This window comes from Hakea prostrata, chromosome 7, assembly GCF_041222555.1.
Source record: "Hakea prostrata isolate BN-2017 chromosome 7, UWA_Hpros_2, whole genome shotgun sequence".
NCBI lineage: Eukaryota > Viridiplantae > Streptophyta > Magnoliopsida > Proteales > Proteaceae > Hakea > Hakea prostrata.
The window spans coordinates 44699354-44714366 of NC_142606.1; the positions used below are offsets into that span (position 1 = coordinate 44699354).

General features: G+C 41.8%; 1 protein-coding gene across 1 annotated transcript in view; it reads right to left on the minus strand.

Moving 5' to 3' along the window:
- Positions 1-12988: 12988 nt before the first annotated feature.
- The window catches only part of LOC149011247 (uncharacterized), a 49209-nt gene continuing 47184 nt past the window's right edge, over positions 12989-15013 (minus strand). The window contains exon 3 of the mRNA XM_089160438.1: positions 12989-13194. Within this exon, the coding sequence (XP_089016564.1) occupies positions 13058-13194 (137 nt within the window). The 3' untranslated portion in view covers positions 12989-13057. The remainder of the gene's footprint in view (positions 13195-15013) is intronic.

Below are 15013 nucleotides of genomic sequence, written 5' to 3' on the forward strand. Positions count from 1 at the left end.
TACGAAGTGGACTCGAGGTTAGACTTAAATAGAGCAAGAATCAACCTAATTGCCAAAGACAGCACCCATTGGTCGAGTGGATTGGTCGATCGCCGATCGACCAATCGATCGACCAATGCGATAAACAAGGCCAAAACGGGGAATTGAAGGCCCAGATCAAATCCAAACCTAAAGAGGTTTTGCACACAAGTCAAGTGACTTACCTAGTAGGTAGAAATGCCTTCAAACCAAGATAGAGATCACTCCAAGTCCATCAACTAATTAGATCTTCATCAGGATTCTGTTTCCATAAATAGAACCTCATCATCAACCTTCATGGATTCAAAGCCAGACACCAAGTCCTCTACTGGGATGGCCCAAAGCTGACTTCTTACTTTACTTCGGGTCATCGGACCTACAAATAACAAGGTTTCCGGGTCAAGGTTAGGGCTGGGTTTCACAATTGGTCAATCCGAAGGGCATGACTCTAAACTCGTAGTGACCATACCGCGTTCGGAAAGCTGTCTTGAAGATATCACTAGACTTCACTTTCAATTGGTGATATCCGGACCTTAAGTCAATCTTTGAGAACACAACTGCACCCTTCAACTGATCGAAGAGATCATCAATTCTGGGCAGCGGATATCTATTCTTGATAGTCAACTTATTCAACTCACGGTAGTCGATGCACAAGCGCATACTACCGTCTTTCTTCTTGACGAACAAGACCGGAGCTCCCCAAGGTGACACACTAGGCTATACGAAACCTCTATCAATGAGCTCATTCAACTGATTTTGCAACTCTTTCAACTCGGTAGGAGCCATCCTATACGGAGCTTTAGATACCGGAGCGGCACCGGGGACGAGATCAATAGAAAATTCGACATCCCTGTCCGGAGGCACTCCCGATAGATCATCGGGGAAGACATCAACAAAGTCGCAGACAACTCTAACTTCATCGACTCTCTTCTCCACTATACCCTTGCCTTCGGATGAAGCATCATCCACTAGGGCATAGACTTGCATCGGTCGGAGACAGCACCTTCTTACAAACCCTTCTCTTTTCACCCCGAAATTCTAAGACCGGACTTCCACGAGATATGGACCCGAATCTTCTTTGAGGAACAAAGGAACACGGCTTTGTGGGCTGTCAACCAATCAATTCCCAAAATAACATCGAAGTCCTTCATGTCAAGAATCACAAAATTGGCTTCCAAGTTCTTCTCACCAATCAACACGGGACATTTAGATAACCCCTTATCTAGTTTCACAACGAGGACCAGTAGGTGTACTAATCAATAAACAACTAGACAACTTCTCGGGGATTAGGTTAGTCTTCTTGATGAATGCGAGATGACATGAACGAATGAGATGCACCCGTATCAAATAAGACAAATGCAGAAATAGAAGCAACTAACAATGTACCTGTAACCACTTCATGGCTTGGATCCTACTCAAGACCTGGAAATACTGAAAACTCTACCGAGAGGGAGGAGCGGGAGCACTCTTCACCACCGGGGCGGCTCTGGCAGGCCGCTTCGGACAGCACGAGTAAAATGACCAGCTTGCTTGCAGTAGAAGCACACAGGATTGCTTTGGATCCAACGAGGGGTGGCTGCAACAGAGGGCTTCGAACAAAAGGCCTTGCACTTGCACTTGCACTTGCACTTGCTGGTGGTCGGTTTCCGCCATCTTTGTCCTAAACCGGCCGGGCTGCTGAAAACCCGTGTTCGACCTACACTCTTAGCCCGAAAGGTAGGAGTGGGATAGGGTGTAGGTCTCACAAAACGACGGTCATTACGATCCACCAACCCAAAATTCCTTGATCGCCTGGGGCTTCGCACACGAGCACTTTCCTTCTCCGTTTCTTCCAACTTCTTCGAGTTCTCGCACCACTTGAGCATAGCTCACTATAGGCTGGACTCGTGAGGTAAGCTTTAATGGCAGGGCGCAGTCCTTTGAAGAACTTCTTTGCTTTCGCGAGGTCATCCTTCGAGAGAATGCGGAGCGAAGAAATGAAGCTCTTCGAACTTCGTTGGTACTCCAACACGGACGAGAGATCCCCGAGTAAGAATCATGAACTCAGCTTCCTTCGCATCTTTCACCGCCTCGGGAAAGTAATTCATACAAAAAGCCTCTTTGAATAACTCCCAAGTTACAACTCCTGCATGCAAACCTTCCAAAACAGGCCGAGTGGAGATCCACCATGCATTAGCTTCTTGTTGCAACTACGTTCAGCAAACAAAATCTTCCGAGCTTCCGAGCATTGCAGGATGTCGGAAAGCCTTCTCCAACTCACGAAGCCACTTGTTGGGAAACAAGGGGTCCTTGGTAACTCCGGTGAAAGTGGGTACTTGCATCTTGAGAAAACTCTCCATCGAAGTAGTATGAGGAGTTCAGCTAAACCTCCCGCATTCAGGGACTGCGGCATGAGGATTCACATTAGCACCAGCCCGGGTCTCATTATGCAGAGTCATGAAACCCACCAACATCTGGTTGAATTGAGCTGCTTGCTGCTGCATCATATTGCCCATAATATTGGCAATATCTCGGAAACTTCCAACATTCGGGGCACCAGGTATCTCATGAGTACCCTGATCAACATTTGGTATCTCACCACCTCCATGAGGTATTTCACCACCTCCCTGAGGTATCTCACCACCACCATGACCACTGGATTCACCACGCCCACTTCTCAGAGTAACCATTCTGCAAAACCGAGAACATCAAAATACCGAATTTTCGAAGTTTCAACATAAACCACAAGTCCAAATGATTTGAAAACTTAAATCATGCTCAAATATATCCATATAGTCATCAAACAATAATCCATAAGGCAAAAATCACATTTTCCAAAAATTCAACAGCAAATGAGGTCTCTGTGACCATTGGTCGAGTGATTGGTCGATCGACCCGGTCGACCAATGAGTCGACCAATGCAGACAGAATGCGAAAATTCGCATTATAAGCCTCATTTTCACATTCCAACCTCATTCTAACTTCTTCCAAAGGTGGGAGAGCTCTAGGGAAAGTCTCCAAGAGTTCTCACAAGTATTCTTGAGGTGATTTAGTGCTTCAACAACAACACCACAACACACAATCTTCACAAACAAGGTAAATCTCTTATTCTTTCTTCCATTTTCATCTTCTCATGCTTGCATTTCAATAAAACCATGCTTTACTTGTATCCAATGCTAGAAATTATGCTTAGGAATGCTTAGAAACATATTCCCTAGGTTTTAAACACAATGCCATGCATAGACTACAAGTTTTAACATAATGGTGTTCATCTCGCAAAGTTTTCATACCGAAATCGATATCTTTAGAAAAATTCCGTTTTCTCTCAAACCGCTTGAAATTTTCACACGAGATCAAATGCTACATGCTCAAGATGACATTGTAGATAAGTCCATACAATTTGATTTAACCAATTTCAACTTTTCAAAAATCCAATTTTGAACTAAATTGCAAAATCCCCAAATTTTCCTTCTTGCTGAATTTTTCGCTTTAATCCAAGTTTTCGATCGATTTTCATCAAACAAACTTCATAGACATGAAATTCCAAGTATTGCGCACATGCTAGTATATTCAAATCAAATTTCCCCCAAATTTGAAATTTTCCGAAAAATTACGAAAATACCCTTTTGGCTCAAATCTTAAAATAGCACTAACTGGAATTGTCTCTTGTCTCTTTCACAGATACCCACTATGCAGAGGGGAGGGCGAGGACGAGGTAGAGGTCGTGGTCGCATTGTAGGTGCTCTTAGGGGCAGAGGTCAGGTTCCTTCTGAGCCTAGACGGGAGGTTAGGAGACCGGACATGTTTGACACACCTCGGGCCGAGTTCCTGTACGAGGCCTACTTCGTTCCATTGCAATATCGAGATGGGACGTCTACTTCACTTACGCCAACTCAGAGCCTTTAGGATTCGGCAGAGGTTCGACACATTGCAGTGGACTCATCCCTTCACCGAGGATCTGCCGGTATACCCGGAACTAGTGAGGTTGTTCTTCAGCAACCTTACCTACACGGAGAGGAGGCTCGAGGCCAAGGACATCCACTTAGACTTGTCCTCGGGAGCGGGGTCTTCCGGACTCGATTCGCTTCTCTACCCGGACACTGGCTGAGATCTTGCGGGTTCCTTACTATCCACGGCGGTGTGTGTGGATACCTGCAGGAGCAGATCCGGACAGCCATCCGATGCCGTACGAGCTACGCGAGATATGCTCTACGCTATGGGATAGCCGTCGATGCTTCACTCCGTGGACCAGCGGACGGATGACGGATTCTGCACGGATTATCGGTCGCATAGTCGGCCGAAACATTATGTCGAAAGCCGGACATCACCATCGGGTCACGGTGATGGAGGCCTTAGTCATCTACCGCATCTACATGGGCTTCGAGATCGATCTCTCCTACATCATTCAGCGAGGTCATGCTGGACTTAGTTCTGCGGCCTAGCATGCGGAACCTTTGCTATGGGAGGCTACCGACTTTGATCTTCGGGCATTTCGGGGTGAGTTTCGAGGATACACCGGTGGACACTGGTTCATAGGGATACTCTATTGGGACTCGGACCATTCGTCGGATGAGACTACGGCGATCGAGAGAGATCTCCTGGTCCGGAGGGTGAGGATGATGATGAATCGGAGGATGAGGATCGGGGGTCGGAGGATGGAGGAGAGGATATCGGTCCTGATAGTGATGATCAGGCCGGAGATGATGCAGATATGCACGAGGCTGAGCCCGTGCATCACGAGTTTCCTTCATCACACTTCGAGGCGGTGGCCCTTCACATGCGGTTCCAAAGACTTCGGATCTTGGAGCACGGATGAGATCGATGACTTCCATGCTAGAGAGAATGGAGGTCGGACAGAGCAGATGTACGAGAGGATGGAGTCACGACAGGATAGGATAGAGCATCGGGTGACTCGGCTAGCGGAGGAGTTCGGAGCATACGAGAGATCGAGAGAAGATCACCTAGATAGACTGTACCTTAGGATTTCCATTTATGCATTTCAGATGTAATCGTTGTAAAAACTTTTGAAATTAATGAAGTTCATTTTGTTTCCCTTTAATTATTGTATATTATGCACATTTCTTTTCCTTGCATTAGTGACATTTGTTCAAGTATAATTATGGTATGTTATTCAGAAATGTTCTGTTATGCCTCAAAGGTCAAGTTTCTAATTAAGTGTTCTATTATTCACTTCTAAGAGTAGAAGAGTCATTTCAGATCAATGACTCAAGAATGTTCAGTTATTGTCTTTTGTAGTTAGGATCTCCTCGAACCTTGGGCTCGATACCAATCATCACGCCCTCCCGGCCCGGTACCCTATCCGGCATACCCGAGAGTGTGATCCACAGCCCGAAGATCAGGTATCGAGTGATCAACCTCCCACATAAACAATAACATAATCATGAACAATCATAATAAAAGTGCGGAAGATAAACCATAGATCCAATAAAGAAAGAATGAATCATAAACCGAATCGGAATAATAGATATAATCGTAGTGTCAAACGGACAAGTAAAGTGAGGCAAATATCCCACTCTACAACCAGCGGAAAAGTAGCTCTAAAAGAATAAACTAGACAAATCCTAATCCCAGTAGCAAGTACATTGGGTAACTAAATTGTTCTCCACTTTATAGACAACATCCTTATAAGTGTAAATCTCATAAATGGCACAAGGACGCTTCCACTCAATGGTCGGACTAAGCATCGTATGGAGCATAACCACTCGCGGGATCTTCAGAGTAATTGTGGTAACCGCAATCACCTTCCTGGAGATATGCCTCTTCGCCTTGCGCTTCTTCATAGGGACCGTCATAGTACTCAAGCACTGCAGGATAGTCTAACAAACATTGTACAATAAAGGAATGAGTTTCAAAGAAACTCGGTAAGGGCGATTAAAATCCATAATAACATAAATGGCAGGATTCCGAACAATCATAAATGCAATATGATATGAGACAAGCAATGAATGAATGAATCTAACTCTATGTATGCTTGGTCTCTATTGGCGGACATGCTTTAAGTCATAGCACCGTACTTCTTTAGGAAAGTCCACTCACATCCTCAACCATTTAAGATATCTTGGATTCTCTCACGGATCATTTCACCGGTCTTGAGCAGCCGATTGGTAATGGGTCCTTCATCCCTCGGGACAAACCATGGCAGGGGGTTAAGTCAACACACTCTCTCACAACCATTTGGTATAAATCTTGGCGCATGTCGGGGTAAAACCTAGCCAAATGCAAGTCTTCTACTTAGTTACATCAAGTCGGATCCAGATACTTCCATTCCTCGTCCCCGACGATCCTTTCCGGTATCCTTCACACTAGAGTCCTCATAGTCCCCGACTACGGACTCATCAACCCTATTGGTTATCCACATATGGTAAACGGGAAGCTCTCACGTCCTCTCACGGGTTGGTTACCGGTCTTAAGCGCCCGTGAGCCCAAGTCTAACCATATGCAACCCTACCAATAAATGGCCCCCACAATGTGATTCCTGTCCTCTCACGGGTTGGTTACCGGTCTTAAGCGCCCATGAATCCCCATTGCTACCACGGGTCGTTCGGTCTCAATACCCCTCCTATTAGGGTCTGACATAACAGGACATCCTAGCCAAACACTACTAGACAATCCTAGATACGTCATCCAACAGTTTAGGAAGGTGTCCAGAGGGCATCTCCGGAAACATCCCATAATATTCCCGTAGTAGTCCAAGGACAGAAGTGTCAAAAGGACACCTCTCCTTTCCAAACCATACTTAAGCATACACATACATCAATTCATATCATCACATATATGGTAACTTCATATATGGAAAGAAATCAATAATTACCATCACTTGTATAACATTGGTAAGTAAATCATACATGAATCAATTTAATATGAATAAGTAATGCTACTGTAATCAAAGTTATGCAACAGTAGTATATCATTGTAAGAATCTAATTTAGGAATCATATCAATGATATTCAAATATAGAAACTAGATTCATGCTATCTATGTAATTAAGGAAATAACCATCCTTACCTTTTATAACTCGCAAAGGAATCCTAAGAAATCAAGTAAGATCTTGGCAAACTTGAGAAGAAGGTCCTAAACAAGTATATACAACATATTAGGAAAGATCCCTAACAGAAAAGATACCAAAACATCCAACACAGACCAATTCTAGAGTTGCTGTACTCATTGGTCGAGTGGATTGGTCGATGGCCCGTGATCGACCAATCAGATCGACCAATGCGAGACGATAGCCCTAAAAAAACAGAGTTTTAAGATATGAAATCCGAATTTGGTGGTTCAAAAGGGTACTAATCAAGGGGTAAACTACATCAGTAGTATTCTAACATATAGGGGACCTCAAAACACCAATCAAATCAAGATATCAAGATCCAAATTAGGAAACAAACAGTTACCATAATTAGATCAACCATGGATCTTGATGAATTCGAAATAGAAATCAAAGACAAGAACAATAGAAGGATGGATCATTGCTTCAGGTAAAGGTATCATGATAACATACTTAGATCTTCAAGGAAATAGGCTTAGAAGCATAAATCTAAATAAGGAAATAAAACCTACCATATATGTAACTACCATGCTTTATGAAGAACACATAGTATGGTAGAAGAGAACAATTAGAGATTGATAGATTATGGATCATGGAAAGAAAACACAGTAATTAACTACTAACATGATCAATATCGAAGATCCAAAGAGATCAGAATTCAAATCAGAAGTTTAACAAGATTAGATCATGGTTTGATCATGATTCCTTCAAGAGCTTGCAATGATCATGGTTAAGATCATTGTTCTAGCCTCAAATCCTTAGGATGATCATGAGAACATGTTCAGAGATGTTTGCAACAGAGAATGCAGCATCTCTTCTACTGTCTCAACTCAAAAAGGAAAGAAAAACAAAGATGGAGGAGAAGAAGAGAGAGTAGACATACCTTTTGATGCAAAAGGAAGAGTTTCGACGAAGATCCGTCAAGAAAACACCAAGGATGCAAGGGAGATGACTTGCAGAGGTCTTTGGTTCGTTCCAGAGAGTTTGGAGGCAGCAAATACGAAGTGGACTCGAGATTGGGCTTAAATAGAGCAAGAAAAACCTAATTGCCAAAGACAGCACTCATTGGTCGAGTGGATTGGTCGACTGGCCCCGATCGACCAATCGATCGACCAATGCCGACAGCAAGTCCAAAACAGGGAATTGAAGGCCCAGATCAAATCCAATCCTAAAGGGGTTTTGCACACAAGTCAAGTGACTTACCTAATAGGTGGAAATGCCTTCAAACCAAGATAGAGAGCACTCCAAGTCCGTCAACTAATCAGATCTTCATCAGGATTCAGTTTCCATAAATAGAACTTCATCATCAACTTTCATGGATTCAAAGCCAGACACCAAGTCCTCCACTGGGATGGCCCAAAGCTGACTTCTTACTTTACTTCGGGTCACTGGACCTACAAATAACAAGGTTTCCGGGTCAAGGTTAGGGCTGGGTTTTACAAGATGTCAAGTTTCTAGAAGAAAATTACCCTAGTTTATCTGATGCACATAGAGATCTTGACTTCTATGAGATAGAGGAGGATCAAAGCATACCAAATCCTCTTGGCGAGGGTGGGGAAAGAACACATCCTTTAGTCGCTAGAGAAGATATTGGTCATAGTGCACCAAGTGGGAGCACGAATGCAGCCTTTGAACCTAGTGGGAGTGTACCTAGTGGGGACACAACACCCATAAACGATTGTGATCTCAATGCACGTAAAAGCACAAGATGACATATTCCCCGTCGGCGATTCAAGATTGAAGGGGACACCCTTTTGTGTGCCTTAGCTAATGAGGAGGAGCCTGCATCCCTAAAGGAAGCGCTATCATCACATGCTAAGGACAAATGGTTGGCTGCTATAGAAGATGAGTTGAGTTCTATGGAAAAGAACCAACTCTGGGAGTTAGTTGATCCTCCACCTAATTGCAAAACTATTGGGAACAAATGGGTTCTTAAGGTTAAGCGTAAGGCCAATGGAGCAATTGACAAATATAAGGCATGACTTGTGGCGAAAGGCTACACCCAAAGAGAGGGTGTGGACTATGATGAGACATTCTCCCCTATGGTGTGGATAGCATCCATTCATCTTATTTTGTCCATTGTGGCAAGACTAGATCTTGAACTCTTTCAAATGGACGTTAAAACGGCATTTCTCAATGGAGAACTGGATGAAGAGATCTATATGGATCAACCAGTGGGTTTTGAGTCCAAGGGACATGAGCGCAAAGTTTGCCGCCTTAAACGTTCCAAATATGGCCTCAAACAAGCGTCCAGACAATGGTATTTTGGATTTCATCATGCCGTAACTTCGAATGGCTTTGATTTCATTGAAGAAGATCATTGTGTGTATATAAAACGGTCCAAGAAAGGATTCTTAGTTCTCTCTTTATATGTTGATGATTTCCTTTTAGCAGGGAATGACATTGACATGATTGTCGCCACTAAAGAGTGGTTGTCCTTCACATTTGAGATGAAGGACATGGGCGAAGCCAACTTTGTGTTAGGCATCAAGATAGTGAGGAATCACTAAAAGAACATTCTTAGGTTTGTCTCAACAAACTTACTTAGAGAAAGTCCTTGAACGATTCCACATGCAAAATTCTAAGCCCATTGACACACCAATGGACAAAACGTGCAAATTGAGCCTAGATAAATGCCCTAAGAGTGAAGAAGAAGAAAAATCAAATGTCAAGAGTACCCTATGCTTTTGCGGTTGGTAGTCTGATGTACTCAATGATATGCACGTGCCCAGACATCTGCTATGCTGTTGGGATGGTCAGTCGTTACCAGAGTAACCTAGGACTTACCCACTGGCAGGCAGTAAAAAGGATTTTTCGTTACCGTCGTGGGACGATAAATCTCATGCTCATATATAGTGGTTCAGATTTGAGTTTGAGAAGTTACAGTGATGATGACTGGGGCAGTGATCAGGACCAGTGAAAGTCTACCTCAGGTTATGTTTTTGTCCTTGGAGGTGGAGCTGTTACTTAGAACAGCAAGAAGCAAACTTGCATTACTTTGTTCACGATGTAGGCTGAGTATGTTGCATGCTCAACTACTGTTCAAGAGGCAGTTTGGCTTAGAAGACTTTTGAGAAGTCTCAGCCTATTCTCACATGAAAATGATGTGATGCAGTGAATTAGTATATTTTATAAAGATGTCACCAGGCATGGAATTGACCCACTCACACGGGTAATTCACCTTGGCGTTTGTAGATAATGAGCAAGATGAGCCTAAGGGTTTGTAAGGCTTTAGGGGGCTTTCAAACCAATGTCAGACGCTAGTTGGAACTAAGATGAGATCTCAATGGTCGTACATAGAATCATCACATTTCTGTGTTGCTTGGATTGTAGCCGAATGTGAATCTTTTATAATTGGTCAATGTGTGACTGATTGTAGAAGAATCAGGTTAGGCGCTTTAAGTAGCGATTGAACCAAGATTTGTATGGCGTATTTTTTCTTTTGTGACATGCCCATATTAGTGGGAGTTACACCATAGCATGCATGTTTGTTGCATGTGCTGAAGTCGACTGATGATGAGAGTGATTGAATGGATCCCTGCTTCATCACTGTGTGAGCCATCAGGATCACATTTTGTTGATCCTACTTGTACCCTTTACTTTAGACTATGCCACAAAGAGGACAGTCTTTATGGCATAGTCAATGATGCTACTTTAGCTTGTTCCTTAGGATCATGGATGATGTGGTCTCGCAAGGCAAGATTGGGAAAGCAGTTGGGGATAATCCAAATGACATGAGGGCTATGGGAAAACTTTTCATTCTATACCCATTAATGATGTAACTCATTGCCTGGGCGACTTGTCATTGGACAAAGGCACAAGTACATCATATGAGGATAGTTCACATTGCTCACTATGAGGGATTGAGAATGTGGAACTGGGTATAATTGAATTGTTTAGGGTATAATGAGATAATTTTCAAGTGATGTGCTATGTTGGTTAGATGGAGATTTGATATAGCACTCCTACCCTAGATACATCTCTTAGGTCGCACGTTCCATTTCCGCATGAAAGGATTAGAGTTGATGAGAGCATTTGGATAACTTCGCCACCTTGTGGCGAGTGGGAGATGTTAATATTAGTGGGTGGGTCCCACTACAATTTTAGCCATAGGTGGCGGCAAGATGATTATGTAGTCTAAGATGACTACTCCTCTATTTAATTGAGTCTAAAGAGGACTCTAATATTCCCTCCCTAAAATGAGTCTTAAGGAAAACCCTAATTAAGGATTAGGGTTGAGGGAAAACATTATAAATAGAGGGATGTCAAACCAAACAAAAAAACACATGATTTAGAATACTCTCTCATGCTCTACGAATTCTCCAAGCTAATCCTGAACCTCCATCATTATGGTTCGCCGATTTGGAAGCGTGGAAATAACCTATAGAGTTCACAAGCTGAAAGATGGAAAAGTGAACGCAAAGAGGTACTTCCAGTGTCTAGATCCATTGCAAAAAATCACTAAGGTAAATGATCTAAAACTCTTCCTTTTATTGATTTAGTTTAACACTCCGTAAATCAGAGCCCTCAACAGAAACAAAGCTTCATCTGTCTCTAAGCTTTCTCTGCTCTCCAGATCCCCGCATGATTATTTGCTCAAACTCAGCATGGCAGTGGCGATGGTGTTGGGTAACCTGAAAGGTGGTAAGACATTGTGGAAGACATCAGAGAGATGACCTCGCAATTTCACGACTGTTTATTCGAGTATCATTTTCGGCAAGTCAATATCTGCGCTGATTTTTTGGCCAGATTTCTATTGGAGCTGGGGGAGGTGATTTTTTACTATAATCTTCTTCCGCCCAGGTTGGCTGAGTTTATTAATAGGAGCCTTTGGCAAAACTTATTTCCGTTTGTAATCTTATGTATAGTATTTCCTTCATTTATATGATACCGGTGACAGAGTACTGTCGACTCTTGTTCAATGATTTTCCTGGTAAGAAGCCACGTGATGGCTTAGATGGATCTTGTATAAAACATGGTGCCTATATTCAAGCTAAGATTAATAATTACCTAAGCCAAGAGAACTGAATAAGTCATAACTTTCGAGGAATTTGCACAACCCTATTTCAATTATGGATTCCATTGTAAATTGATATAATTAATTTTTGTTGTTTTAAAACTGAAACAAGACATAGGATACTTTCAGGGTCCTGTTGTCGCTTTTCCTCCGTCAACCAAGGCTATCACAGTAATCATTTGGCTTTCTTGGAAACAGATATTTTAAGGTCTTGGACTTGTAGGCCCTCTAGTTTAAAAAAAGAAAAAAAAAAAAAAAAGACAGATTTATATATTGTTAATTTTGGTATTGGTTTAGGTTTTGCCAAGTAATTTGACCTAATATTTCAGGAACGGATTAGTTAAATGGTATGAGAACTTCGACTAATCATATTCAAGTTGTATTTCAGTTTTCACTTTGTAAATGTAACAGCTCTATCTACAAAATTGTATTTTCCAGTGAGGAGAATGAATACACGAAGACGTTTAGACCATCTGTTCTCCATATGAAATGAAAAAGAGAGTTTTAATCTTTGCTCTGTCAATCTGCATCTTGTTCACCCGTCCGCTTTCTACCAAAAGATAAATAAAGTTGCACACAAGACCAACAGCAGAGTTCAAAATTCTAACTCACGAGAGGGAGAACTTACGAATGGATTTTCAAAAAATAATATCCGTTCACCATTTATGTTTTAAGATCAGTTTTTACCTAAAACACCATTTTTCTTAGAAACAATACTGAGAACAGATCAAGAACATATTCAGTGAACAGCCAAACGTGAGCTCAACATAAACGTTTCAGGGAGAAATAAGAAACGTTCATCTTGTCAAAGAATGTCGTTCTCAGCATGGAATTGTAACCAAACAGGTACCTAGCAAGCACAACTAGTTCTTGTTGAGCTTCTCAAAATGGGATTGACAAAGGAAGAATATTATAGAGCACCAGAAAGCACTACTCCAATGTTCTATTACTTGAAAATCATATTTACAACATGGGACTCATACAATTGTGGTTGATGAATCCCTTTTTCCACCCAATGTCTTGATTATAGCTTCCAAAACTCTAATCTCATCATCTTTCCTGGATATCTGCTCTTGCTTTGCACGCAGCTCCTCCATGTGTAACTCGAATACCTCTGCAATGATCAAGGGTTAGCATAATAATGTTTTCCTTAAGGAGATACATGTGCAAGAATAGTTGGGCATAAATTTAATTAGGGACAGTTGTATACTCTTCCTTGCTTTTATATTAATCCTGTTAAGAGAGTCAGAGTTAGAATTAAGTGCAGTTATGGTTCAGATAAAAGTAGGCACAGTATCTTTTTCAAGTCTTTAAATACCCTTCTTGTAAGCATATTATAAGATTCAGATGGATGACACAGTAATCATTGCGTAGCTTTCCCACTTGAGGCTGTGGACTGCATACGCTATCTTCTCCCAATCTTCCTTTGAATCTGAGTTCTCCTTCAGGTATTCTTTTGTCGTTTTTCTTTTTCTTTTTTCATCCTAGTAATTTTTAGTGCTGGGTGAGTACTCTGTTTTACTGCCCCTTCTCTCTCGATGTATTACTGGAAATCTTCCATTGTTGATGGTTTTGTTTCCACCTGGGATATAAGATTCTGGTTTCGTGATGTGTTGATTAATTATCATAAATCTTAGATTAACTTCCTATAAAAATGAGAAAATCTAAAATTGTTTTTGCACAGACGGGTTGATTGACTCACAACCCCCAAATTTTGGACCAGTTAGAGTTGATATGAGGGAGTTCCACCACTTGAAGGCTAACTTTCTATAGTCGAAGATCCTAATACCCAGCACAAAATACCTTTTTGTTTCTGAACATTAGTTGCGTTTATTCCCACACTTCCAACAAGATAGTCCATTCAATTAATATTTTAATCTCTTATATATCCCAGCTGATCTTTACTTGCTTTTAAGGATCTCTATGCTTCCAAATGTACGGATTTGACATTGAACTCTTGATTTGAGTCTACATTCTTTTGGGTCCGTTATCAATCTGAGTCAGGTTTTTGAACCCCAGACCTACGTCAATTATGAAGGCCAAGAATCTGGTAGTAATCAACAATGATAAGTGGTCATGTCACCAAGAAGTTACACAAGTAACGTCTACAAAAGGAGTGAGGCAAAGTCAACGTTAGGTTGAAAGCAATGAGGCTAAACCTGAGAAATTTGTGGGAGAGATTCTTGCTTTTATGAAGAGAAACCGACAAATAAGTTTCAAAGCATGAACATCTACATCAGCTCCTTCAGTTCATGCTTATAGATTGACGATAAACCTTCAAGGCATCAACCTGGTCAAGTTATACCACAGGATACCACACAACAAACCTTTTATTGGGACTATGGCGCTAACGTTAAGGTAACAGAGTTTAGTGCTGAATAAGGGCCATAGGAACTTGATTGGATCACCAAGGTTTAAAGGTCCTTGCACATCCTTGATGTAACCATAGAACAAAATTCGGTTGAAACTTGTAGAAATTTCGCATTTTGGGAACCTCGAAAAGAAAAACTAGGGGACTGAATAGAAATCCCAAGTTTCGATCAAAACTATCAAAATTTTGTTGAAACCTATCGAAACCTGGTTCAACCAAGCTGGACCAGCTGATTCATGAGAACAAAAAAAAATTCCCAATTTTTTGGGAAACATGGAAAATTTCGTGGAAACCTTGGATTTTTTTCTGCAAGTTTCGTAGTTTTCCCAAATTTTCAATTTTTTTGTTTATTTCATGTTTCCCCAAATACCACGACAAATGCCCCCTCCATCAGGACTTCCCTATCTAAATTGCGTATTCCCTCAGACTGGTTATCTTAGGCATGTTGATGACCAGACATAAAATGTTATGGGATGTTTATGTTTGTTGGTTGGAAGAGAGGATGTTCTAGGCATAGTACTACTCAGCTCACAAGATGGATCCACCGAGGCACTCCTCTTGG